The sequence below is a fragment of the Oryza glaberrima genome, chromosome 4 (genome assembly GCF_000147395.1).
Source record: "Oryza glaberrima chromosome 4, OglaRS2, whole genome shotgun sequence".
NCBI classification, from domain to species: Eukaryota; Viridiplantae; Streptophyta; class Magnoliopsida; order Poales; family Poaceae; genus Oryza; species Oryza glaberrima.
In genome coordinates this window covers 26,467,754-26,492,756 of record NC_068329.1, presented here as the reverse complement: position 1 = coordinate 26,492,756, position 25,003 = coordinate 26,467,754, and the positions used below count along the sequence as shown (strand labels likewise).

Sequence of the window (25,003 nt, the reverse complement as noted above, 5' to 3'; positions counted from 1 at the left end):
TTGTAGTATATGTTCTGTTGAAGTTGAACCTCATCAAGATGATTTTTCAACGCACAAATGAGCCAGAAAAGAACACATCATTGGGCACGATAAGCATGTGGCATGTTTAGACTTCAGACCATGATTCCAAAAAGTTTGGACTTCAAATTGTTGTTATCACTATTTTGAGGTAAAAAAAAAAAAGACTCGAATCGTTGACTGATAAAACCTGGTAATTCTGGCCAAACCGGTATTCCCAATCCTTCTTGTACCATCGCAAAACATCAGCCACAGAAGAAAATTCGAGGACTTTGAAGTTTGAATTGGAAGTTGGAATTGCCAAAACCAAAACACGTTTCTACAGTGTTTACACAGTCCCATACGCTAACGCCAACGCCAACGCCAGGCAGAGAGGGCGATCACCCAATGCGACCCGGCGAGCGAGAGACGAGAGAGCCGTGCCCGTCCGCGGCGCGCCTGACGGCGACGAGCTTTGGACGAGATCGCACTCGCACTCGCACGCCGATCCCGATAAAAAGATCGGCGCGGGCTGCCTACTAGTAATAATATCTCCGGTAGAGGCCGGGCCAGCCTGTCTGACGTCACACTAGCAGCGAAGCCCAAGCAGCCGACGGAATCCCGAATCCCCACCCACCCGCCTCCTCCTCCTCTCGTCCGCCCCTCCTCCGATGGCGGCGTGGGCTGACGCCGCGCTGCTCCGCGCCTCCTCCTCCCCCGCCTCCGCCACCGCCGCCGCGTCCTCCTCCTCCTCGTCCTGCTGCCTCGCCAGGCCGCGCGCATCCCTGGAGTCCAGGCTACACCGCCGCAAGGTGCGTTACGTGCTCCCTCCCCTCCTCGCTCCCTGTCAATTTGATGTGTCGCTGCCGCTGCGCGCTTCTGTTCCTCCGTTGGGATTCGCTCGGCAACTGTTTGTTGAATGCCCTGACGGGGGTTCTCGTGAGTGTATTGGCAACCTGGGATCGTCAGCTATTCTGTTCATCCATGTATGTATGATGGGGCTCCTTAAAAATTGGAGCGCCTCCTTGCTAGTAGTAAGATTTATTTAGCTGAGATTTTTGGTGGAAAGTGTTGGATGTACGTCGGGTTGCAAAAGAAAGGGGGTCTGGAGAATAATTTAGGAATATAATACTTGGTTAAATCATTTCCAATATGGTATGCAGTCCGCTTTGCTTTGCTATAGTAACCGTAACCAATAGCTGTGTTGCACTGTGTGCTCTGTGCTGCTTTACTTTGAAATACATCTTCTCCTGCTATAGCAACATTGATAAGGTGCTTCCTTTAGTATACGAGATATGGTATTTAGGCTTTTTGATAAGGTGCTTCCTTTAGTATACGAGATATGGTATTTAGGCTTTTTGGATGCCGGGTTTTACTTTTCAGTTTTCAGCATAAATTGTACACGTTTAGTTCTTGTATTTGATTCGAGCTACGCTATAGATTTTTGATATTTTGTGATTCCTGCCATTGCAAAGCCAACTCCTAAGATGTTCTGTCAGATTATCCATATTTCTCACTTGTTATGCTCATTCAATTGCCAAGGGAGTTGGCTGTCCAATCTCTTGGTTGATTTTTTTAGACAACGTGAGGCTTGTATTGTAGTTGACATTGGATAATGATCATCACATTAAGCCTTTCTGGCCATTGGGCTTAGCATTAGTCTCCTAATTTACCAGTGTTACAACTCAATGCTTATACCATGATTCTTAATGGAATGATAAACACTGATATATTGTATAGCAGTAATATACTAGTGTACACCCCTGCCCCAACCTAAGTTATCGGGTCAACTGGATGATGGTTTGTTGTTCTGCAGAGCTTTCTTTATACCAGTAGCCCCAAATCTGGTTTCCTAATTAATAGTTGTCGAGCAAGGAGCTTGAAGGTTAAAGCAAAAATGGATTCTGGTGATGGCCTTACAAGACTTGCTCCACTTATGTTAGAAACTCCAAGCGGTCAACTTCTGGTCCAGATACTCCAATCACACCCTCACCTACTTCCTGCAACAGTTGACCAGCAACTTGAAAACCTTCAATCAGAGAAAGATGTTCAAGAGAAAGAAGCCTCGAAAGTTCCCCAGGACCTCCTTTACAAGTAAGTATCCCCAGAATTGTAGGATGCCATTTCCTTCATGATCATTTATGCTATTCTATTATTCATCATGTTTTAGTGTTTTACCCTCAGATATAACCCCACTACCTGGCATGTATTGTTAGTCGCACAATATTTAAAAACAAGTCCATATGTTCTACTGCCAAAGGCTGCAATTCAGTGCATATAAAAAAAAGACGTGGAGAAAAATCTTAGTATGCATAGCATAGATGATAAAGAAATGGTAAGGACAGAACATTAGATGTTCTAGTGGAGGATGCATTTAAAGAACTGACTGAAAAGCTAAGCTGATTGAATTACAGGAGAATAGCAGAAGTCAAAGAGAAGGAAAGGCAGAACACCTTGGAAGAGATCATCTACTGTTGGATTATTTATAAGTTCATGGAGAATGACATATCAATGACACCTGCATTAGCACCATTAGGTGGCCCTGTACGTGACATCTCCTCATTGCCTAACCAAGAGGATAGGTTGCAAAGCATACATTCCCCGGACGCTCTTGAGATGATACAAAATCATCTCAACCTTATAATGGGTGAAAAGGTAGCAGCCCCACTAGATACAGTTGTTGAAATCAGCAACTTAAATCTGGGAAAGCTTTATGCAGCATCCATCATGTATGGCTACTTCCTAAAGAGGGTAGATGAGCGATTCCAACTCGAGAAGAACATGAAGACTCTCCCGCCAAATCCTAAGCAACAGATAGTACTTGAAAACCTGAAGCCTAATCCATTCTGGGATATGGAATCATTGGTGCAAATTACACCTGATGGGGAGGAGATCGATTTGGATGATGAAGAATCAAATCCAAACAAGCTGAGGTCCTATGTTTCACGCTTGGATGCTGATACGTTGCAAAGGTATGCTACTATCAGATCAAAAGAGGCCGTCTCACTGATAGAGAAGCAAACACAGGCGTTGTTTGGACGGCCAGATATTAAAGTCTTAGATGATGGCTCTGTCAATGCAAAGGATGGTCAAATGATAACAATAACTTTCATAGAACTCACCCATCTTGTTTTGGAGGCAGCTGCTTTTGGATCCTTTTTGTGGGAAGCTGAGAGTCATGTAGAATCCAAATACCATTTTGTTAACAGTTAATTGTGTATTCGTTAATCTGGAAATGATTTGTGTACACTGGATAGGATAGGATCCAGCTCTGATATGCTTTCAGTATGAGCGATGAGCGAAGCCGCAACAGCCATGGAGCATAAATCAAATCATCCTTGTCCATTTCTCCATGCTCCTAAGGCCCTAACAGATTTGTTGTGTTAAGAGCATCACCAACAGTCTACCTATATGATTCCCAAAACTGATTTTGAGGGATTTTAGTCCAAAAATCAGCTCCAGCAGATCCCCTACTCTCCTACCCGAGTTTTGGAGTTCTCTTCTCCCGGTTCCTCGCTCCGTTTATATGCGGGCGCGAAAGGCGCTCCCAATCACGCAATCCCGCCTCTCTACTTCGTTCCCGCGCGTGGGAGATAGCGATCTTTCTGCGCGTGAAAGAAAAAAAACGCTTTCTGCGCGTGAAAGAAAAAAACGGAATTTTCTTTAACAGAAGGGCCTACTTTTAAGTTTTGGGGATTGAATTTAGGCTATCTGTTGGATGGAGGAGTTTTTTCACTTCCTATTTTCGGTTTAGGAAACCCAAAAACAAATTTTTAGGAGAAAATTATAGATAATCTGTTGGTGATGCTCTAATCAAACGGAGATGATTGATCGAGAATGTAATTTTCTAACTGAAAGAAAACGGCACTCATATGCCCTGTCAATAGACCATTTTTCTCTGGTGATCATTGCATTTGAAAAAGTATATTAAGAAAGGGAATATAATGTATAAAAATAATGATTTCTCACTGATAGTCGCTGCTAACTTCTGTTCGTACAGACTAACATTAGAGAGGAGCTGAAATGCAGAGCGACAGCATGAAAAATATTAACAAACATCAGCTACCACTACACACGATCACACTGATCACGATCAAACGCTATCTCCATGGTGGACAGATCATACCCGACGTTGATGTTACGCTGAGGATACACTCCCAGTATCGCCCTGTTCCCCGCAGCAACAGCTAGACAAACCCAGTCTTCTGTTAAATTCTCGTCAGTGAAGAACAGCGAAGTGCCAAACAGCTCGAGATCCGCGCCTCCACCGAAGCCGAGCGTCACTGAAACCGCCTCGACATCCGTCATGTTTCCGAGGTAGCAGTAGAGGCTTGGATGCGTGAGGTCGTACCTCCTGGTGAGAGAGATGTCCTCCTCGATCCTCCTCTGCAGAGGGTAGAAGACGCTGCCCGGTAGCCAGAGCAGCGTCGTTCCGGAGTCCACCAGCATCGGCATGGCTGCTGCTGCTTCTTCTCCGGCAACATATACGGGTACAGGTTGCTGCTGATTCAGGCGACCGCCGTGCTGGTACACCACGCTCTTCAGGCGAACGGCGTAGCCGCTGCCGTCCTGCTTGAACGGGGCCCTCTTCCCTGTCATTCTTGCGTGAGAACCAAACCGGAGGAAGCTCGCCGATCTCTCCTCCTCGTCGTCGTCGTCGTCGTCGGTTATCTCTGATGCTGGGATGCAGTACGAGAACCTATCCACACCCAGCTGCGTCACGAACGACGGCTTGCCGATGCCAAGCGCGAGGATGCCGGTGCTGTAACCCCTGACAGCCTTGGAATCCTCGACGTGCGCGCAGCCGAACGCGACGTCCCGCTCGAGCTGGTACCCGCCGCCGTCGCCTGCCGCGCCGAAGTGGAAGACGTCCGACACGAGCTCGCCTGACACGGCGCCGCCGTCGCCGTAGCGCCGCCTGAACAGGCACCCTGCAGATCCGCCTCCGCCATCGACGACGGCGGTGCACAACTCGCACATCGGGTCGAAGCAGGAGAGGCGGCGGAACGTGCGGGACTTGGACGGATCGTGGGGCGGGTACGGGGTGAAGGAGGAGCAGTTGGTGCAGGGCTCGCACTGCGTCCACGAGAGGTCGCTGCCGGTGTCGAACAGGACGTACCTCGGCGAGATCCGGTCCGTGGGCGTGCCGATGCGGAGCTGCACGAGGTAGGTGCTGCCGCCTTGTGGCCGGCCGTACAACGGCACGAGGAGCTTCTTGTCTCCGGCGGCGATGGCGGTGGCAAGCTGGATCTCCTCTTTGGCAACGTCGATCATGGTGGTGGTGGTGGTGGACCTCCGGCGAACGAGGGGGAGAGAAAATCCGCCACCGCCGCCGTCGATGGAATCAGCCTCGTCAGAAGAAGGTGCAGCAGCAGCAGCAGCAACTGGCTCATGGACGATGGTTGCATCGCCGGAGATGAACGCCAATGCAGCAATGCTAACAAGAACAGTGACAGGGAGAGGAGAAAACATGTTGCAAAGATTTGAACGAATTGATGGCTGGCTAAAACTACAAGCAGCTGCTGAAATGTGCATGGAAACATAATTTTTTTTCTCCTGGCTGAAGCCTGAAAATTAGCAGCAAGCATGCATCAGTCATGACGAACAATTCCTGTTCTGGTAGCTCACGCCGCCACGGCGGCAAGGCGGCAATGGAGAACTAGCTCTGCATCTGCTTGGGCCAAAAGCATTTCATGGGCCGGATCCGCAAGCCCATGAAAGGCCGAGCGAAAGAGCCCACGGCCCAAAAACTACAAGCGCGCCACTCGGAGAAGGATTCGACTACGGCAATTAGCAATGGATGGTAGAGGATTAGTACCACATCGCTTGGCGACGTGAGAAGGGTAGCAGGGGAAGGGTATAAAAGGAGAGGCAGGACTGCGTACAAACTTACTTACCTGGACGGGGTCTATGGGCGATCAAGAAGGTCCATGGCCTAGGCTAGTGGCCTCCATTGCACTTGGGAGGAGCACTGGCTTACCATCTCCCCAAGAGGGAGAGTGGACGTCATAATTTGTGGCAAGAGGGGGTACGCGTCCGCGCGGCCCCTACCAAATTAAATCAAATTTTTAGATGTTTACAGTGTCCTAGATTGTTTATACCAGAGATCCGTTTAACACTGTTGAATGAATTTGCTAATTGTTTCACCGGGAACATCACATACTCCCAAGTTTGTTCATATCTAAATTCATCGACCAGAGGATGAAAGAAAGCCCGCCGCCGTCAATTGAGTCGTCGTCGGAAGTAGGAGCAGCAGCAACTGGCTCATGGACGGCGGCTGCATCGCGGGAGATGAACCGTACAACGAGTGCTAATGCAGCAATGCAGATCAGGACAGTGATAGGGAGACGAGAAAACGTTGTTCTGAATATTTGGGCGAATTGATGGCTAGATGGTGAGTTGCTGAAACATGAATTCCTGAAAGGTACATGTAAACATTTTCTGCCTGCTGCAGGTTAGCAGCAGGCATGATGCATCAGCATCAGTGTCCTGATTGATAGCTAGCTCACGCGGCGATGAGGGGCAACGCGGTTACGCGAGCACCGGCAGCGGAACGGCAACGGAGAATTGGAGAGTCAAAAGTTGCAGAACTGCAAGAAGTGTCAAGGCTGTCAGCTTCTGGACTACCTCTCTTTGTCTGGGCCAATAACCGTTTCACGGGCCAGATCTGCAAGCCCGTGACAAATTGTGGGCTGGATTTGCAACGGTGTGAATCCTGACTCCTGAGACGCAGAGAGAAACAGGCCGGCCCAAAAACTACAAGCGCGCTCTTTCCGGAAACGAATCGACTACGACAGTTGGCGATAGATATATGAAAGATTAGTACCACATCGCTTGGCGACTTATGAAGGGCAGCACGGAGGGGTATAAGTACGAAGGCAGGGGAACCATGCAAACATACTTACCTGGACGGGGCCGATGGGCGATCATGAAGGTCCATGACCTAGGCTAGTGGCCTCCATTGCACTTGGGAGGAGCATTAGCTTACCATCTCCCCAAGTGGGAGACTGGACGTCATAATTTGTGGCAGAGGGGGTACGCGTTCGCGCGGCCCCTATCAATTTAACACAAAAAAATTTCGAATTTTATTAAATCAATTTTGAATTTTAGATGTTAATATTAATATTTGTGATTGCTACATATATGGGAGAAATTGAGCTACCCAGAACATATATTGCAGAGGCGAGACAGAGATATACTCCATTGCTGGAATTAACCAATATATATCTCATTGAACTCAATTAAAACACAGCAATAAAACTCCATTGGAGCGAAACCAATTCTATAATATACTAACTGGGTAACTGAGCGCACTGAACTTGGTTAAAACACGAAAAAGAAGAGCATTTGGAAACCTAAAAACCCAAATGATATATACAACTTTAAATAAGAACAGCATCAGTCCTGCCATATTAAACGAGTAGAGATTCAGATTCTGATTGATTTTACTGATCTAGTTTCGCACGAAGAACACATCTACGGGGGAAATATGTATATTGGATGGATGATCGATCAGAAGACGGGACATCCCTCCACAATGACGCCCTTGGCGGTGGGGCAGGTGGAGAGGTCGCAGTGGTCGATGTTGATGTCGCTGTTGCCCCACCAGTCTGGGGTGATGCCGCGGCTGGACAGGCAGAAGTAGATGAGCACGCCCATGATGGCCACGCCGGCGTCCATCGCCGCCGACAGCACGTAGTTGTACCGCTGCCACCACGCCTTGCGGCGGCGGAACACCAGGTAGTTGAACACGGCGCCGACGGAGCACCACGCCGTGTAGTTGAGCGTCGACGCCGGCGGCATGTTGGCGGTGGCGCCGAGGAGCACGGGGAGGTGGATGAGCCTGATCCAGCCGGCGTGCCGCGGCAGCGCCCTCGCCAGCAGCCACACCACCGCCGGCCCCGCCAGCCCGCCGAGGAAGAACCAGTTGAGCGCGCCGTAGTAGCCGAGCGGGCCGAAGATCCGGCGAGGCCCGACCAGTCCCCAGATCACCGACGCGTCGAAGAACACGCGGGAGCCCGGGCACGTCCACGGGCTCCCCTCCGGGAGGTGCTTCTTGTCGCAGATGTGCGGCACCGTCGACAGCAGCCACCACGCCACCGACATGTTCACCGTCCCCGCCACGATCGACCCGATGAACTGATACGTATATTTTCTTGGTTATATAATGGATTAAGTTGGGATTTTAACGATATGAATATATGTGCCGGTAGTAGTACCTGGACTAGAAACATGGATCTTGGAGGAATCTTCATGTAGTGGCCGAGTTTGAAGTCAGTGAGGAAGGAGACGGCCTGGTTCATGCTGATGTAACCATACACCTTGAAGCACACGTTGGCTATCGGCTTCCCCGGCATGATCAGCCCCATCACATACTCCGTGATGATGTTCAGCCCTGGGGTCTGCAGGTGAACGTCATAATTACAACACTCCAGTACCTCCAAACTTCCAAGTTTGCAGCTAAGAGGTAAGAAACAAGATACTAGTACGCACCGTGTTTGTGGTGGCGGTGATAACACTGATGGGGAGCGTGAAGAAGAAGGCCACGGCCACGGCGCAGAGTAGCGCCCACCACGGCAGCTGCACCTCGTCCTTGAACACGGTGCAGAGCAACAGCGCCGCCACCATGGCCAACGCGAGCATGCCGTAGAACCACCAGTTGGGGATGTCATCGTACCTCCTCATCAGCCTCGTGTGCACGTCCGGCTTCTCCCTGGCCGCCTGCCGGAACCTGCGATACATCTCCCTGCATCCATCCACGAACGCACGCACACAACATCAAATCGATCGATCGATCAAAACCATCAAAACAAAACACACAAATTAATTAAGACACGTACGTTCCATAGAAGAGCGTGACGTGGGACAGGGTGGCGGCGATGGTGGCGAAGCCGAGGCCGTAGGAGGTGGCGAAGAAGAGGCTGAGGTGGATCTTCCCCTGCCGCGCGTAGGCGTCCGTGTCGAGCTCGAACCTGTCGTTGACGATCTCCGAGATCCTGTACTCCTCGCCGGTGTGGTCGAACAGGCTCGCGGAGAAAAAGGGGAACGTGCTGGCCTGGTACAGGTTGAGCACCCAGTAGGCGATGGGCAGCATGACGTAGACGAGGAGCACGAAGCCGACCCAGACGTTGACGATGGCGAAGAACGGGTACACGAGCGGGCTGCCCAGGAAGGAGACGACGGTGGCCCAGTCGAGCGTGAAGGCGCCGACGCCGAGGCCGCTCATGCCGGACCCGATCTGCTGCATCGTCACCGACCTCGGGAACGCCCAGCACAGCCACGACACCGCGCCCACGGTCGGGAACAGGTAGCCCGGCACCACGTACCACGCCGCGCTGCAGATCAGCGCGATCAGGAAGAACTTGGCCCGCGTCATCCGCAGGTTCTCCTTCTCGTGCAACGCCCTGCATGCACGCACACGCACGCGCGCGTATGTGAATTCCCTATGAATTTTCCGTGAATCCATCGACCGATCGATCAGGGTGATCGGGTGCTCACCTCAGGAGGGAAACCTGCACGAGACTCTGCGGCCACCACATGTGCGCCGGCTCCACCACGTACTTCCTCATCAGCCCTGCCCATCCGTAGCCCAACACCTGTGTATGCGTACGTGCGTCCAGTGATCGAAACATCATATTAGTTGCAGCTACGCAAGAATGGATCGTTGCATGAATGTGTGTAGTACGTAACCTGGGTGGTGATGACGAGGAGGAGGCTGGTGGGGAAGGAGATGCTGCGGTGGTAGAACGCCTTGATGATGTTGATGATGTCGATGGCGTAGGCGCCGCCGTTGCCGAACGCGGCGCCGGCGTTGGCGAAGATGGATATCAGGACGTGCTCCTTCACGTTGAATGGCCCAGGGTTCAGCGAGCACTCCCGCCCGAACACCGTGAACTTCCTCTTCGGCAGCACGCGTGCCAAGAAGTGCCCTATTGGCAGCGCCGCCACCTGCATCCATCCATCCATTGCACATATATATAAACAACATTACATCCATGGACTCCTCGTGGTTTTGTGCGTGAATTCTGCATCGACAAACTGACCTGGACAGTGATCTGGGTGATGACGATGGGCTCAGAGCGGTAGGAGAAGAACTGGTTGATGTAGGAGAGCATGGCGCAGGAGAGGAGCCCGATGGTCCACATCCGGAACGTCCATACCGGCAGAGACGGGTCGTCGGTCGTCGGCACGGTCAGCCGGACCTGCTCCACCGGCGACTGGTCATCCTCGCCGGCGGCGGCGGCCGCGCGGGCGCCGAGATGCTCAATCTCCATTGCTACCCCGCGCGAGGAGGCGCCTGCAAAACCTCGCGCTTCAGAATAATCTGTCAAAGTGACGGAATTGCTGGCATGGGCTTGCACGGTGCGCCGCCGTGTATATATCCCGTGGAGATAGTCAAGATCTGCAAGGGATGGGAGGTTATGTGGTTACAACTTACAAGATGAGAGAATCTTGGGGTCAAGGAGGGTATCTTTAGCCAGACATGCGCCCTGCACACCGTAATAATGGGAATCTCTGTTTACTGCTGATTCCTATCACGTTACATGTTCATAACTTTTACTACGAATCTGACAATCTCACAATCCATATTCATTGTATTAACTCCTATTCTTTTAAAATCTTTTATATTTTAAAACAAAAGGATTAATTACTAGTAGGTAGCCAGCTTCTAAGAATCTGGAAAAGCTGGGTTTTCAGGCTTCTGACTTCTAGTTCATTTTCTAGATTCTACAACTGCAGCTTCTCAGAATCTGAAAAAAAAAAACTATACTGTTTTGGGAGCTTCTGATTCTAGGAGAAGCTGCAGCAGCTAGAAACTCCCCCAAACAGTCCCTAGATATCGCGTCGGTAGGGGAGTGGATATGCACGTTCAATATGAAAATATTTACTACTCCCTCCATTTAATATTGTAAAATACTTTGATATTTTTAGCCAAACATTTTTTTTTCCTTTAGCACAGAACAAACACACTATCAAAAAAATATTAAAAAAATTAGATTTAATAGACTAATTTGGTGGTATAGATATTGCTGTATTTTTCCATAAATTTAGTTAAATTTGAAATGCTTTGGTTTAGAAAAAAAAAAGTTAAAGCAACTTATAATATGAAATGGACGGAGTATTTTATATGGGAAAACTCTTTTACTCTCTTTAGCGTGTTCTCTCGTTTACTCAAATACCATGAAAAAAACAAAAAAAACAATTGACAGCTTTCGTAAAACATACGCATACCACTTCACAACTTTTCATGCCTAAAATCAACTTACAATTGAGAAATATATAAAAAGGGACAAATATTGCATATAAACATCACTTCTACTATTCATGCCGGAGTTTGTTTCTTCCCCCTCAATGTGTTGATAGATTTTTATCTTGATTTTTGGCTGAGTACTATATATCGTCAATTTTGTTTTAACACTTTTCCAAAACCATTTACATTATATGTGTGAATATGACTGTTGTCAAATTTTTTGAGAACTTTTCATAATTATTTGTATGATGTTTGAATAAGGGGATGATATCCCGTTTGGATGGGATGATACATCTTATGTATCGCCTGATACTGGTTAAGTACGAGGACATGATACCTTTAAGGTATTATCCCGTCTGATACAATTATGTAGTATTTTCCTTAAATAAATAGGACATCCACTCGAGAAATTAAAACAGCTTCCCTTTAAAAATATCATGGTTTGTCTAGCCAGAACTAGAAGAATTTCCTCCTTTTGAAATATTACGGTTTGTGTGGTCAAAATTAGGTTGTGCACAGCTTTGCATCCTTTGTACCATTAATGGGGTTACACCCACTATAGTAAATGTTTAAGATTTTCTACTGTTTAACATGATAACTATGGGAGCGTATCCTATGCACACAGGCCCTCACATGTACACACCGTGTACACCAACTAAAAATTATCACAAAAAATTCTAGGAAAATTCATACATATACTTTCAATAGTATTACATCTACGTGCAAAGTCGCATCTTCAAATTCATTCTACATAGAGAATAACAAAAAAGATAAAATTCTGACAAAATTGCAACCTTAAAACTGTCAGATTTTTTGTTTTTTTTGTTACGGCTAAAATATAATGAATTTGACGTTAAGATTTTAACCCTAGGTGTAATACAATTGAAAGTATGTGTATGATTTTTTCTAGATTTTTTGGTGACATTTTTTAGTTGGTGTGCACGTGTGTACACGTGAGGGCCTGTGTGCATAGGATATGTTGCCGATTACTATAGGACGGATGAACATGTCTATCTGTAACATTTAGAGCCACCTAAAGTATACAATTCAGTTACCATATACTACTCATATAGGAGGATTATTTACTGCTACCTCCATTTTAAAATATAAGGGCCCCTTTGAATAGCAGGAATATAAAAACGGAAGAATAGGAAAAACGCATGATTCTGACAGGAATACAGGTGCAAAACAGAGGATTGGAAAACACAGGAAAAACACAGTAATGACCGTTTGATTGGACCGCAGGAAAAGTGCATGAATCGGATGAGAGAGATAGACTCAAAGGAATTTTTTCAAGAGGTTAGACCTCTTGCTAATTTTCCTCCAAAATCTCTATAGGATTAGCCATTCCATAGGAATTTTAAAGGATAGTATAGAATTCAATCCTTTGTTTCAAAGGCTTTCATAGGATTTTTTTTTCCATAGAATTGAAATCCTTCAAATTTCCTACACTTTTCTTACAAATCAAAGAAGCCCTTAATGATTTTATCTATGTAGTTTCTTAGACGGAGGTAGTAAAGTATCATGCGACAGCTATAACACTCGTATTTGCTGTATTTTGCCTTGCCGTTGCGTCTGGCTGACCGGCTCCCCAAACTCTCTCGGCCTCCCTGACCGCACGGAGCTCTCAACGATCATGGTACAGGGATAGGGATATGTATATGCCCTTGCACGTCGGCGACCGGTGCGACGCACAGGCGCCGCGCACCGCGGCAAGGAAGCGCAGGCCTGCAGGATGGGGAGATTTGCGCGCGCGTGCAGGCAGCGCGCTCCTCGCTTCTTCTCCCGCTGCAGGACAACCCGCCCACCCCGCGCGCCGGTTCGTGTCGCGCAGTCACCGGGGACGGTTGACACGCACGCAAAGCAAGCACGCGCGCGCACCAGACCGCGCTCACGCTATTTTGTGGGCTTTCATGGGAGTTGGGACATTTATCTGGGCTGCTTGGAAGGGGTGGTCAAATTTGGTTGCGCTGAGCGGCCTTCGGTAAAAAGGCCGGGAGCTGGGCCCAAACGATGGATAAGGCGCATTGCGCAAAGCCGCAAACGCCTTTCAATCGTCGGCTCGTCGCATGAAATTCCCAGCGACGAAAACAATTACTAAAAGGGAGCTAAACAGCTTCTAGTTGGAAAATGTGATAACTACCAGCATGCAGAAGCAGAAGTCGACGTGTTTCGATAGCAGACTGGAGTACATCTGAATCAAGCTTCCTGCAACTATTCAGATTCTACGGAATTTAAGCTCAGCATAAATGCCTGCCTTTGAGAATCGCACTGTGTGCCTATGTAGAAGAGGGGGGGGGGGGGGGGGGGGGGAGCATCGCCTTGAGCCACACAACTCACAACACATAGGCAGACACCACCGTCTACACCATGTCGACGTCGAACAATGGAGGGCCAACGGTTGCTGTCAAGCTGTACATCGACAAGGAGAAGAAGAAGGTGCTGTTCGCGGAGTCTGACAAGGAGTTCGTCGACGTGCTCTTCAGCTTCCTCACTCTGCCTCTCGGCACGATCGTTCGCCTTCTTGGTAAGCAATCACAGATAGGATGCCTCGATGAGCTGTACAAGAGCGTAGAGGCCCTCAGCGAAGATTACTTCCAGACCAAAGCTTGCAAGGCCATGCTTCTTAGACCCCGCAATGCTGCAGGAAGTCATTGCGATCGGCTTAAGGTAAAAGTTGATGACACCAATGAAAGATTAATTTATGTTTGCCCAACATCCAGTTGTGATGCTCGTAGTTTTAGCTCATTCTGGGGTGTCTGCAACTCTTGCACTGTCACAACTACACTGATATTGAGGGAAACGCCAGTGGATTGTCGAACTGTTGAATCCAACGATGATGGGGTTTTTGTCAAGAGTGATCTGAAGTTCATCATCTTTGATGATCTCCATGTAGCTGCTGCTTCTACAAGTACCATGTTTCCCTTGCTTGGTAAGTTTGGGCTACTTGAGCAACGCAATATCGAGGAAAAGGTTCTTGAGCTTAATTCGCACAAGGTAACAATATCTCTTTCTGAACCGGAAATGCATTGTAGTAACTGGAGAATTTGCATATTTAATAGTAATGTTACAGACTTACCTATCGTCATGTTTGTATTTCAGATAATTAACTTGCTCAAGAGGGCACTGGTATCAAAGCAATCTTTAACTGGACTATTATGTGATCATCCTGTCGAAACGGACTCTGTGAATCTAGATCACCTCCGAGAGAAGTTGTTCCCTAAACAAGAGAACACGACTGATCCCAAGTTCAACGCTGTCAGGATAACAATTGTTCAGACGAAGGATGACTCATCAGTGTTATATGCTGAGGTCGGCTATGATTTTGTGGATCTTGTCTTCGGCCTCCTTAGCCTTCCACTTGGATCCACAATCAAGGCTTATGGACAGGTGACCTCCGGTGGAAGTAGTGGTCTTGATAACCTCTACAGAAGTATAAATGGAAGCGGAATAGGATGCGTAAAACAAGAATGCCAAAGCCTGCTACTGTCCCCAATGCTAGCACCCTTCTTTGGTTGCGGTAGCAGTGTTCTGCTACAAGTTCAAGAATCACCTATAAAAAGTTGGTACTCTACAAGCTGTTATACGTGCCTCAGGCTCTATGGTAGTAGCTCAACTCTTTTTTGTAACGGTGGCCATTCCAAACATGGGACTGTTAATGAGTTCAATCCAAAAAACCGCGTGGGCAGTAGTACGTCAGGTGATGCATATCTCAAGGGTGGACTCGGAAAGTTCATTGTGACCAACGATCTGAATATAGGTCCTTAATCCTTTGACAGTTCGCTCCGAGTAATCCGTGCAGCCAAGATTCCGAACGAGATGCTTGTGAAGAAAGAGCTCACCCTCGACAGAACCCAGGTAGATCACGATTTAAACGAAACTGGTAGTACTACCACTTTTATCTACTACTATTATCCAATTTGTATGTTCTCACCAGGTTTTCCATTTGCTGCTACAGGTTCTGAAGCTACTGAGGCCTGCATTGGTGACTCGCAACGCACTCAGCAGCGTGCTTTTGCCACCAAAGAAGTGACATCTGCACACCTTGGTCATAACTCTGAAGATGGGATGAAGATGTCTAATAAGGAGTACTATTTCATCAGTTCGGTTTACTTGTTTTTAGAGGTTGTTTCATGTCGGAGGAACTTAGTTCTTTATTGATATGGCCTATTTGTGATCAGTGAAATTTCTTTCGTACTTTCGGGTCAATGTTACCACCGCACTTTATGTGTGTAATGCAAAAGCAACGATCATTTCATCTGTGCCCTTTGCGGCAGTTGTGTTGCTCTTTATGTTTCTCTTCTTGGTAATTCTCTGTGTGTACTTTCTATCCCTCAGGATTTCTGCACTTGCGTAGCCAAAGCTTTGCCCTGTGTAAGACAATTTGACATAACATATTCAGGTTGACATTTCGTTCCCAAGTGTCCGTAAAAAAAATCATTCATCTATGAAATGTAGACATTTTCTTTTCAGTTAGTTTTATACTACAAAAGAAGCAATCATTTCATCTCGCCTAGCTTGTCGTTACTGCTCCAAATTCTAAAGACGGGTTAAATGTCATAAGTTGTTCATCCGTTTGTTCTTTATACTGGAGTACTTTTTATAATTCTTCCATGTCGAAGGAACGTACCCATAATTCTTTATGTTTCTGTAGGCCCATGGGATTTGGGATCAATGGAAATTTCTTTCATGTTTTCTAGTAAGTTATGCTAGTGGCCTAGTGCACTTGAAATATGAGGAAATACAGAAGCAACAAACAGGTGCACCATAGGTAGACATTATTGTCAGCAAGTTATACATGCCTTCTGATTGTGTTAAAGAAAACTCGTACAAAAGTTCGTACTCTACCCATGCGTTCTTCCTATTCTAGTTCTGCGTTATTGCAGTGACCACAGACATCACAAGTCCCTCTGTTGTCTTTAAACCATCTCTCTGATAGTTCTGCCATCCAGCCATCATCATCGCAAAATTATATATGAAGATGTAAATTAGCACTCCATGCGGCCGGCGACGCTCAATTCATGCATTCCAATTTCTACGAGTGTTTTGTTTGAAACAGATTGCTAGCGAATTAAATATTTGTAAAAGAAAGATAAATTATATATTTTAATAAATAAATAAATTTAACAGATAACTTAAAAACAGATTGTCTAAAAGTAGGAAAAAGTTTTTGTAGTAAATATATTTTTTGAATCGTGGAGCAAACAATACATTTCAATATTTCGATAAATAATGTGAAAAGAACTAAGACCAAAGAAATTTTGCATGCGTCCCGCGCATCCCGGCGATAAGGACAACACTTAGGGTGTGTCTGGATAATGGGAAATGGAGGGTGGGATTAGTATTGGGAAATAAATAAAGGATTGGGATTAAATGTAAGAGGAAGAATGAATGGTTAGGATTTAAAGATGTCTTTTGGTATGTGAGAATTCATTTCCGTATCCTATTAGCCAAACACTGCCTTAGCGTCAAACATTTGATATAATTAAATAATATTATCCGTTTTGTAACTATTTGTTTTTACCTTTTTGCCCAATGCTATTGCATTTACGTGCTATATCGGATGAAAATTATATCAACGCGCCACGTAGAAATGAAGTAGAATGAAACCACTCCCAAAATAACTGAGGAACTCGTACACTGCTTTAATAAACCAGGAGACGTTCTTTGTGGTTGAAGGACGCAAATCAAACTTGTTACATACTTGAGGGGTGCAAAATGGACGTTTTCAATGTGAGTAATCTGTTGTACTCTCGGCTCGGCCGTTCAGGCCCAGCAAAAGTGACGGCCTGCAAATGAGTTACGGGCATCACAGCAAAGTAGACTCATCAACTCCCCCACCAGCCACCTGCCGTTTCAGATTCTACGCGACTCATCGTCTTCCTCTTCCCTCGAGCAGCCAGCCACTGGAATTATTTAGCCAAACCCTCAGCAGCAGAAGCATTCATTCCTCCCGGCTCCCCCCACCCAACGCACACGCTTCACCTCCTCCTCCTCCTCCTCCTCCACCACCACCACCATGGCGGAGACGAAGATCGAAGGGCCAACCATCGCCGTGAAGCTGTTCGTCGACAAGGAGAGGAGCCGGGTGCTGTTCGCGGAGTCCGACAAGGACTTCGTCGACGTCCTCTTCGGCTTCCTCACGCTGCCTCTCGGCACCGTCGTCCGCCTCCTCGGCAGGCAGTCGCAGGTCGGATGCCTCGACGAGCTGTACAAGAGTGTGGAGGATCTCAGCGCCGACTACTTCCACACCAAGGCCTGCAAGGCGATGCTTCTGAAGCCTCACAACACCGCAGCGGAGCAGTGCTGCCTGCTCAAGGTCAAGGTAGATGACACCGATCAGTCGGCGGTTTATGTTTGCAGAGATGCAAACTGCAGCGCCAATGGCGATTGCGGGGTAACCTCGGTCGCTGGTTCCGTTTGCAAATGTGGCAAGGTCATGGAGTACATTGGGGAGTGGCCACAGGATGGTGGTAGCACTGCTGCTGCTGGTTCCGACGGTGGAGTTTTTGTCAAGGGATGCTATAAGTTCATCGTCACTGATGATCTCCATGTCGCACCTGCATCGACATCTCTAATGATGTCCATTTTTGACAAGTATGGAGTGCGTGATCCGGCTAATCTTGAACAAAAGATTCTCCATCTCAATGCAGAAAAGGTTTCTCTATGTTGCTTAGTATATCTTGGATTTTATATAACATTTAACTTGGATTTAGTTGACCTATGATCCATTTCTCGCAGATAACTTGCTTGCTCAAAAGATCACTGACATCCAAGCAAACTTTAACTGGGTACTACTTCGATGTCCCTAATCCAAACGATGAAGCAAATCTCTATGTGCTACCAGAGAGCTTGTATTCTGAACAAGATGCTGAAGTGGATCACAAGCTAAACAATATGAAGATAAAAGTTCTTCAGAGGAAAAACAACACCTCGCTGCTGTATGCTGAAGTTGGTGAAGATTTTGTCGATCTTCTCTTTGGCTTGCTAAGCATTCCACTTGGCTCCATATTAAAGACTTATGGTAAGTGGTCATCAAATGGATGTGTTGATAATATTTACATGAGCATAGATGGGAGCGCCAAAGGTTGTATGAATCCAGAACGCCAGATGTTGCTAGTATCCCCAAATGTGGCTTCTTTCTTTGGCTGCAGCGCTACTAATATGTTAATACAACTTGGAGAAGCAGCTCCAAAGCAGAGAAATATCAGTGGCTGCTTCAAGTGCTTCAAGATTGCTGGGTTTTCTTGTTATGGCCATTGTAGCGACCAAATTTGGAACACTGGTAAAAAGGCTTACGTATATAAAAATTGCCTCGGCACTACAAAGACTTGTAAGCTTTGTGAGATTAATCCAAAAGTACCAAGCGGAGGTAGTCACAAGGGCGAAGGGTATGTCAAGCCAGGGGTTCAAAAATTCATGGTCACTGATGATCTGCATATTCTTCCTCTGTCCTTGACAAGCACCCTACAAGTAGTTAGTGAATCCAAGGTACAGGCTAAGGATCTCGTGGAGAAAGAATTCACTCTAACAAAAATCCTGGTTATCATCTAGAACTATTCCAACTACACTGCTTGCCAGAAACAGTAGTTGATTAAATCTGACTATGGGTAGTATGCTGATTAAATCTGTGCAGGTTATGGAGCTTATAAGGGCTGTTCTGGTGACTCGCAACACACTCAGCTCCGTGCTTCTGCCTCCCAAGAAGAAGAAGAGACTGCATCTCCAGTCTAGTCTGTATTAGGTTACTGCCTCGTCGTTCCAGTATTTCTGTATCCTCAAGTACTAATCCGAGTATCCAAGTTGCCGTAGACGAACATGCTGGTGCTTTTGTTTAACTAAATGAAAACATTTACCCAAGATTTGGTAGGGCCGAGCGAACGCGCACCCCGCTGCCAAAAATTGTTACTGCCATCTCCCACGGGAGGAGATAGAAGGCCCAGTAGCCTTCTTGATGGGCCATTGACCACCGTCCGGTAAAGGAAAAAGTGCACCAAAGGTCCCTCGACTTGTCAGCGAGATACAAAAACATCCTCCAACCGCAAAACTAGATATGCGGGGTCCCTTATCTATACAAAACCGGTCACTCGAGATCCTTCGGTAGTTTTGATCCTGGTTTTAGTCTACGTGGCAGCTGAGTCAGCGTGGACCCCACGTGTCAGCCAACCACTCTCTCTCTCCCCTCTTCTCTCTCACTTATCTCCTCTCGGGCAAGCCGGGGCGGGCGGGGAGGAGGTCGCTGGGGTGGCCGGCTACACGGCCGACGACAAGACGGCGGGAACCGGGGCGGCGCTGCATTCACGACCGCCTGCCGTTGGTCTCCCGCCGTCACCCGGAACTCCGACGTCGGCAAATTCTGACAACGCCCGCTAGCTAGTCTGACCACCATGACCAGTCTCCCTCGGGATTCCACGAGGTAGCGAGCAAGGACCTGCTCCTCCTCCTCCTCCTCGTCACGGCGCCGGCGCCGACGGCGCGTGCATCACGCTCCAGTACATCCCCAACGTCATCATCCACAACATCCACGTCCACGACTGCGTCCCCGCTGAAAACGCGAACATGCGCGCCTCGCCGACGCACTACGGGTGGCGCACCCGTTCCGACGGCGACGGCATCTCGCTCTACTCGGCGCGCGACGCGTGGGTGGACCACTGCGCGCTGTCGCGGTGCGCCGACGGGCTCATCGACGCCATCATGGGGTCGACGGCGATCACCGTGTCGAACAGCTACTTCTCGCACCACAACGAGGTGATGTTGCTGGGGCACAGCGACGAGTACCTGTCGGACTAGGCGATGCAGGTGACCATCGCGTTCAACCACTTCGGGATCCAGCTCGTGCAGCGGATGCCATTGTTTGCCGATGTTTGCCGTGTTCTTGGCTTATTTGCCGATGCAAGTAAATAAGCGACGCCATTGTTTGCCGTGTTCTTGGCTTGTTTTGCTTGTGAGTTGTGACAGCATAAGAGGGGAAAAAAATATTTTTTTTTGTGTGTTGGATTGGATTTCGTCTGTTTGTTTCTCATTTTGTTTCCCGCGGTGCTCCCGCCGCCGCCGCGCCGGCCGCGTCGCCTCGTGCTCCTGTCGCCGCCGCGTCGCCTCGTGCTCCTGTCGCCGCCGCGTCGCCAGCCGTCCCGGCGGCCTCCTACCCACCCGCCCCGGCTTGCCCGAGAGGAGAGAAGTGAGGGAGAGATGGGAGAGAAAAGGGGAGAGAGAGTGGTTAGTTGACACGTGGGGCTCATGTGGGGCCCACGCTGACCCAGCTGCCACGTAGACCAAAACTGGGATTAAAATTGTCGAAGAATCTCGGGTGACCGGTTTTGTATAGTTAAGGGATCCCGCATATCTGGTTTTGCGGTTCGAGGACGTTTTTTTATCTCGCTGATAAGTTGAGGGACCTTTGGTGCACTTTTTCCTCCGGTAAATATAAGTTTTTTATGCTACCTGTGCATGCCGCACAGTTTTTTTGTTTTCTTACGGTGAACCTGTGCCTCAATTAATTTCCCCTACTTCGTGTCCTCACTCACTCAACTTTCCATGTGGTATTACTCTATTCTTTTTGGTTACCAAAAGGCAAATGCATTTCTCAGTGTTCTATTCCAACTCCTTTTGGGCCTATTAAGTATTTACGAGTCGAAACGAGACCCACTACAGAATCCGCAGTATCGATCCAATGGGCCTATACAGATTTCAGCCCATAAAAGCCTAGTCGCTAGGCCACCTCGGGTTCGGCGGCCAGTTGGGCCCACAGCTAAAAGGCCCAAAGGAGGTGGGACCCACACGACCGGCGTGCCCCACACGTCGCCACGTCACCGCCCCCACGTCTACGCGCTCTTGTCTTGGACTTGGACGCCATCGCCGCCGCTTCTCCTATAAAACCCCCGCCCCCGTGGTCGCCGCGGCCGGATCCATTTCCCAGAATTTTTTTTTTCTTCTAATTTTCTTCTTCCCGTTTCCCGACTCAAGTCAGCGGTTAGGGTTCCGAGATCTCCGCCTCGCACGGCAGCCATGGCGGTGAGCATCCTGCTCTCTGTTTTTTTTTCTCTCTCTTTCTCTTGATTGTATTGTTCGTGTCTTCATGAATCTCGTTTGGGGCCGGATGGTGGTGGCTTTGGCATTTCCGATCCGAGCATTTTGTTGTGCTTTGGTATCGGAGCTTGAACAGATTTGGGGTTTATGCTACGGGTTCTTGATTTGGGTATAAGCTTAGTGTCGGCCGCATCTGGTTGACTACACGGGAAAGTAGCGATTCGTGGCTGGCTCCGCCTAATGGTGTTTGGTAGAAATGAAATGGACTGGCATTGGTTTGGCAGATTGCCAGGAAGCAGCCATTACCCCATTAGTTATCACTTGCCAAGTGCTACCCGGCCAAATCTCGATTTTACTACTTTAGCCAGCATTTTAGTCCTGTATGAGCTATATGGAATTACTGCCGCAGCAAATCTCACTGTAGATTGTTCTCTGGGTGCTGGAAATGTTTAAAAGATGCGGTCTCCTAGTTGATTCCTACAGATGGCACTGCTGATAAGCCATCAGTATGATTTATCTAGCTTGCTTGTTTAGTTGATATATAGCCTTATTCTGTCTTTATGCCTACTTGCTTATGCCCTAGGAGGCAAGGACTGATAAAGAAGGCCATTTAAACTTTGGTTCGTTACTTGTCCTCCTTGCAGCTTAATTAGTCACTAGTGACTCAAGTATGTAAGGAGACAAACATTATAGTGGCTTCCTTGCTGGTGGGCAAAACAATACCAACTATGCTGGATTGCTGGTTTATAATGTATGGTGATATTGAAGTATTGAACTGTATGCTATACTGACTAGAAAGCAAGTTGCAACTATAATAAGATTTAATAGTACACACATACTATGCACATAAGCATATAGGCATTGAAAAGCTTCATACAGATGGTCAATATTGTCCCCAAAAGGTTGTCTGGCATTACCCTATTTAAAACCGTTTGAAAAGAACTGGGAGCAGAGGCCTTGCTTACGTCACAGGATGGAAGCACTGATTCCTTTGTGTAGATTGGGACTGCATGCCGTTTATTAGTTAGGTCTATGCAGCAATTGTTCCCATTGGATGTGAGAATGGTTAGTTGCTTACAGCTCCTGGCAAACTACAATGATTTTATAAGTACAATTGGACCATTTGGTATGATTCAAACTGTCTGTAAGAAATTGGGCATTTGGACATGCAAAGTTTGAGGGATGAAACAAAGTTCACATTTGCATTAACCTTTTTAAGATCTTATAAACATTTACGGTGTTATTTGTATATATTAGCACACCACCATCAGATCACTGATTAGAATTTTTTTCCATGTATTGTTTTAAGGCAAACACTTTTAGCACAGTCAAGGTGAGCAATGTGTCACTGAAAGCATCACTGCGAGATGTAAAGGAATTCTTTTCCTTTTCTGGTGACATTGTGCATGTTGAAATGCAAAGGTCAGTGCCATTTTCATGTTGCTTGTTTTCCACATTTGTACCATGAATTGCAATAACCTTTTAGTGCTTTGCAGCAGTGATGAGCTGTCTCAAGTTGCCTACATTACTTTTAAAGACAATCAAGGATCTGAGACGGCTATGCTTCTTACGGTATTCTTTCTCACATCAATGGAAATATAAGTTTTCCATTGGTGCCCTTGTATTGTTCAGAGATTGTGCACAGATTGATGGTTGAAGACATACTTGATGAATGTGGTCGACCAACTTCATTAACCTAAACCTTTTTGGGGTATGAAACAAAATACACTGCAGATTATTGGGAAAAAACTCGAACGACAGGGAAAAGACCGCCCCCACGGCTTTTCCTAAGAAGAAACTCAGCCACAGTCAGCTGAGAAAAAGGCCACGAACCCTGGCCCCTTGATACGTTGATACTCCCCTCGGGCCTTAACCCGTGCTTTGAGGCCCTTGCTCCATACACAAACACAAGGGCCCACCCACCATAGGCCATTTCTTAACATGTGTTTTAACCAAGGGGCCAGCGAGTGACCTTTTTAAACCAACTCTGAAAATTCATTCCTGAGGGGAGTCGAACCCTGGCGCTGGTAGGTGCTACTGCAGTGCGGCAACCACTAGGTTATAGACTCGTCAGCACACACTGCAGATTATTGCCATGGCATTCTCATATCCTAACAAAAAATGGTCTGAAAAATATTGTTTGATTGATTTAAGAGAAATACTTTGTTAAGACTTGCAAAAAAGGATACCTAAGTTACATTAAGGAAACCTTAATGATAGACCAAATTCCCAGACTTGCTTGTTTGAATTCTGCCATTTACACAATCCAGAATCCAACTAATATTTTAATATCTACTAGGAAAATCCTGAGCTTTTGATATGAAGGATAATTTATTTGCAAAAATATAATTGGTCACATTACTATGTCCTTATATGCTGCCTAATCATATATCCCTGCTGGAACAGCTTATGTATTCGAAAATTTGTAACATATATTTTGTTGTTGTCCCAGGGTGCCACAATAGTTGATATGGCTGTCATTGTCACGCCAGCTACCGATTATGAGCTACCAGCTTCTGTTTTAGCTGCTCTAGAGGTACAATTAGAACTGCAGAATATTTACAGTCTGATATGATATTCTTCTGGTGGTAATATAACTCCATAGCATGCTTTGCAGCCCAAGGATAGTAAGCCTTCTGCCCTTCAAAAGGCAGAGGACATTGTTGGGACCATGCTGGCCAAGGGATTCATTTTAGGTAGGGATGCACTGGACAGAGCAAAGGCCTTGGATGAGAAGCATCAACTCACATCAACTGCAACTGCTAGAGTATCTTCCTTTGACAAGAAAATGGGTTTAAGCGAGAAGATCAGTGTTGGCACTTCGGCTGTAAATGATAAAGTGAAGGAAATGGATCAGAAATACCAAGTCTCTGAGAAGACAAGGTCAGCACTGGCAGCTGCTGAACAGAGTGTCTCTACTGCTGGATCTGCCATCATGAAGAACAGGTATGTCCTTACTGGAGCAGCATGGGTAACTGGTGCTTTCAATAAGGTTGCCAATGCTGCAAATGATGTTGGCACAAAAGCAAAGGAAAAAATAGCATCTGAGCAGGAGCACAAGACTGTAGAGCTTGAGTCTGCAGAACCTAACAGCTCAGAAGGCCATGGAACACAAAAGGATGTGGATGGTGAATTCGCCAAGATACAGGTCTCTGAATCCCCTGAAGATATTCCCATCTCTACGACTGCAACCGTCCCCATTACTGATGAGGATTCCAGTCAGGCGTCTCCACCTGCCGCCTCTCCCAAAAAGCCAGAACCTGCGCAGGGGTTGATACTATGATTCCATTGATACATGAGTGTAAATAGACACGAAATGGTCGCTGAATTCAGGCTGTAGTGTTGTTGTGATCCTTCAAACTAAACCTCTTTGAAGTTTGGATTTGGGACCTGGAATAGGTTGCAGTTTGTAGCATCTATTTTTCTCAATTGAACATCATTTTCTTGCATTAGCGACCTTCTTAATAGGCACCAACCATTGATATACCATTTTGACATGGGATATTGATGTGGATTTGGTGGAATATATGAGAAATTATGTTTGAGTACTTCACTGTAACTCGACATTAGTATTCCCTCTGAGGTTTATTTTGAATTGGTTATGACGTCCAAAATTAAACTTTGGTTTAGTTTCGAAGTATTTGTGTCATTATTAAACATGGTACAATCATTTGTGTCATGGTATAATTATGTTATATATAAATACTTCCAAATATGAATATACAGTAC

The 25,003-nt window shown here is 46.9% G+C and overlaps 5 protein-coding genes and 2 non-coding genes across 10 annotated transcripts; 5 read left to right on the top strand and 2 right to left on the bottom strand.

Annotated features, from left to right (window-relative positions):
- The first annotated feature begins 534 nt into the window (after positions 1–534).
- Positions 535–3,342, top strand: LOC127769503 (UV-B-induced protein At3g17800, chloroplastic-like). Its single transcript, XM_052295089.1, has 3 exons — positions 535–809; positions 1,814–2,091; positions 2,412–3,342. Exons 1-3 carry the CDS (start codon positions 669–671, stop codon positions 3,208–3,210), a joined length of 1,218 nt encoding a protein of 405 aa, XP_052151049.1. The 5' UTR covers positions 535–668; the 3' UTR covers positions 3,211–3,342.
- Positions 3,343–3,969: 627 nt separating this feature from the next.
- Positions 3,970–5,532, bottom strand: LOC127772246 (aspartyl protease UND-like). Its single transcript, XM_052298256.1, has one exon. It carries the CDS (start codon positions 5,530–5,532, stop codon positions 4,066–4,068), a length of 1,467 nt encoding a protein of 488 aa, XP_052154216.1. The 3' UTR covers positions 3,970–4,065.
- Positions 5,533–5,886: 354 nt separating this feature from the next.
- LOC127772403 (U1 spliceosomal RNA) lies at positions 5,887–6,048 on the top strand. The gene has a single exon (XR_008017392.1). It is a non-coding gene; the product is annotated as a U1 spliceosomal RNA (small nuclear RNA).
- Positions 6,049–6,894: 846 nt separating this feature from the next.
- On the top strand, positions 6,895–7,054 carry LOC127772392 (U1 spliceosomal RNA). Its single transcript, XR_008017381.1, has one exon. It is a non-coding gene; the product is annotated as a U1 spliceosomal RNA (small nuclear RNA).
- A 250-nt stretch (positions 7,055–7,304) lies between these two features.
- On the bottom strand, positions 7,305–10,324 carry LOC127771535 (oligopeptide transporter 4-like). Its single transcript, XM_052297457.1, has 7 exons — positions 10,041–10,324; positions 9,688–9,945; positions 9,496–9,593; positions 8,838–9,401; positions 8,491–8,743; positions 8,217–8,399; positions 7,305–8,136 (listed from the first exon to the last, which is right to left on the bottom strand). The coding sequence occupies exons 1-7, from the start codon at positions 10,269–10,271 to the stop codon at positions 7,510–7,512; spliced, it is 2,214 nt and encodes a 737-aa protein (XP_052153417.1). The 5' UTR covers positions 10,272–10,324; the 3' UTR covers positions 7,305–7,509.
- Positions 10,325–13,618: 3,294 nt separating this feature from the next.
- On the top strand, positions 13,619–19,056 carry LOC127770922 (uncharacterized). Its single transcript, XM_052296693.1, has 8 exons — positions 13,619–14,023; positions 14,105–14,245; positions 14,351–14,768; positions 15,051–15,106; positions 15,207–15,233; positions 17,169–17,906; positions 17,990–18,739; positions 18,885–19,056. The coding sequence occupies exons 1-8, from the start codon at positions 13,619–13,621 to the stop codon at positions 18,990–18,992; spliced, it is 2,643 nt and encodes an 880-aa protein (XP_052152653.1). The 3' UTR covers positions 18,993–19,056.
- A 2,069-nt stretch (positions 19,057–21,125) lies between these two features.
- LOC127772042 (binding partner of ACD11 1-like) lies at positions 21,126–24,710 on the top strand. 4 transcript variants are annotated; one of them, XM_052298016.1, is made up of 6 exons: positions 21,139–21,259; positions 21,919–22,025; positions 22,584–22,696; positions 22,774–22,846; positions 23,727–23,810; positions 23,892–24,710. In XM_052298016.1, the coding sequence occupies exons 3-6, from the start codon at positions 22,689–22,691 to the stop codon at positions 24,555–24,557; spliced, it is 831 nt and encodes a 276-aa protein (XP_052153976.1). In that variant the 5' UTR covers positions 21,139–21,259; positions 21,919–22,025; positions 22,584–22,688; the 3' UTR covers positions 24,558–24,710. The 4 variants fall into 4 exon arrangements, with proteins under 4 accessions (XP_052153973.1, XP_052153976.1, XP_052153975.1 ...); XM_052298015.1 differs by having other exon boundaries at positions 22,771–22,846; XM_052298013.1 differs by lacking the exon at positions 21,919–22,025 and having other exon boundaries at positions 21,126–21,259; positions 22,771–22,846.
- The last annotated feature ends 293 nt before the right edge of the window (positions 24,711–25,003 follow it).

Coding starts and splice junctions, on each gene's coding strand:
- LOC127770922 (XM_052296693.1), top strand. CDS start 13,619: ATGTCGACGTCGAACAATGGAGGGCCAACGGTTGCTGTCAAGCTGTAC. Junction 14,024..14,104: donor GTGTCTGCAACTCTTGCACT/GTCACAACTACA, acceptor GTTTTTGTCAAG/AGTGATCTGAAGTTCATCAT. Junction 15,107..15,206: donor TCACCCTCGACAGAACCCAG/GTAGATCACGAT, acceptor TTGCTGCTACAG/GTTCTGAAGCTACTGAGGCC.
- LOC127771535 (XM_052297457.1), bottom strand. CDS start 10,271: ATGGAGATTGAGCATCTCGGCGCCCGCGCGGCCGCCGCCGCCGGCGAG. Junction 9,594..9,687: donor TCCTCGTCATCACCACCCAG/GTTACGTACTAC, acceptor ACGCATACACAG/GTGTTGGGCTACGGATGGGC. Junction 8,400..8,490: donor TCACCGCCACCACAAACACG/GTGCGTACTAGT, acceptor GTTCACCTGCAG/ACCCCAGGGCTGAACATCAT.
- LOC127772042 (XM_052298013.1), top strand. Junction 22,847..23,726: donor AGACGGCTATGCTTCTTACG/GTATTCTTTCTC, acceptor TTGTTGTCCCAG/GGTGCCACAATAGTTGATAT. Junction 23,811..23,891: donor CTGTTTTAGCTGCTCTAGAG/GTACAATTAGAA, acceptor CATGCTTTGCAG/CCCAAGGATAGTAAGCCTTC.
- LOC127772246 (XM_052298256.1), bottom strand. CDS start 5,532: ATGCACATTTCAGCAGCTGCTTGTAGTTTTAGCCAGCCATCAATTCGT.
- LOC127769503 (XM_052295089.1), top strand. CDS start 669: ATGGCGGCGTGGGCTGACGCCGCGCTGCTCCGCGCCTCCTCCTCCCCC. Junction 810..1,813: donor CCAGGCTACACCGCCGCAAG/GTGCGTTACGTG, acceptor GTTGTTCTGCAG/AGCTTTCTTTATACCAGTAG. Junction 2,092..2,411: donor CCCCAGGACCTCCTTTACAA/GTAAGTATCCCC, acceptor ATTGAATTACAG/GAGAATAGCAGAAGTCAAAG.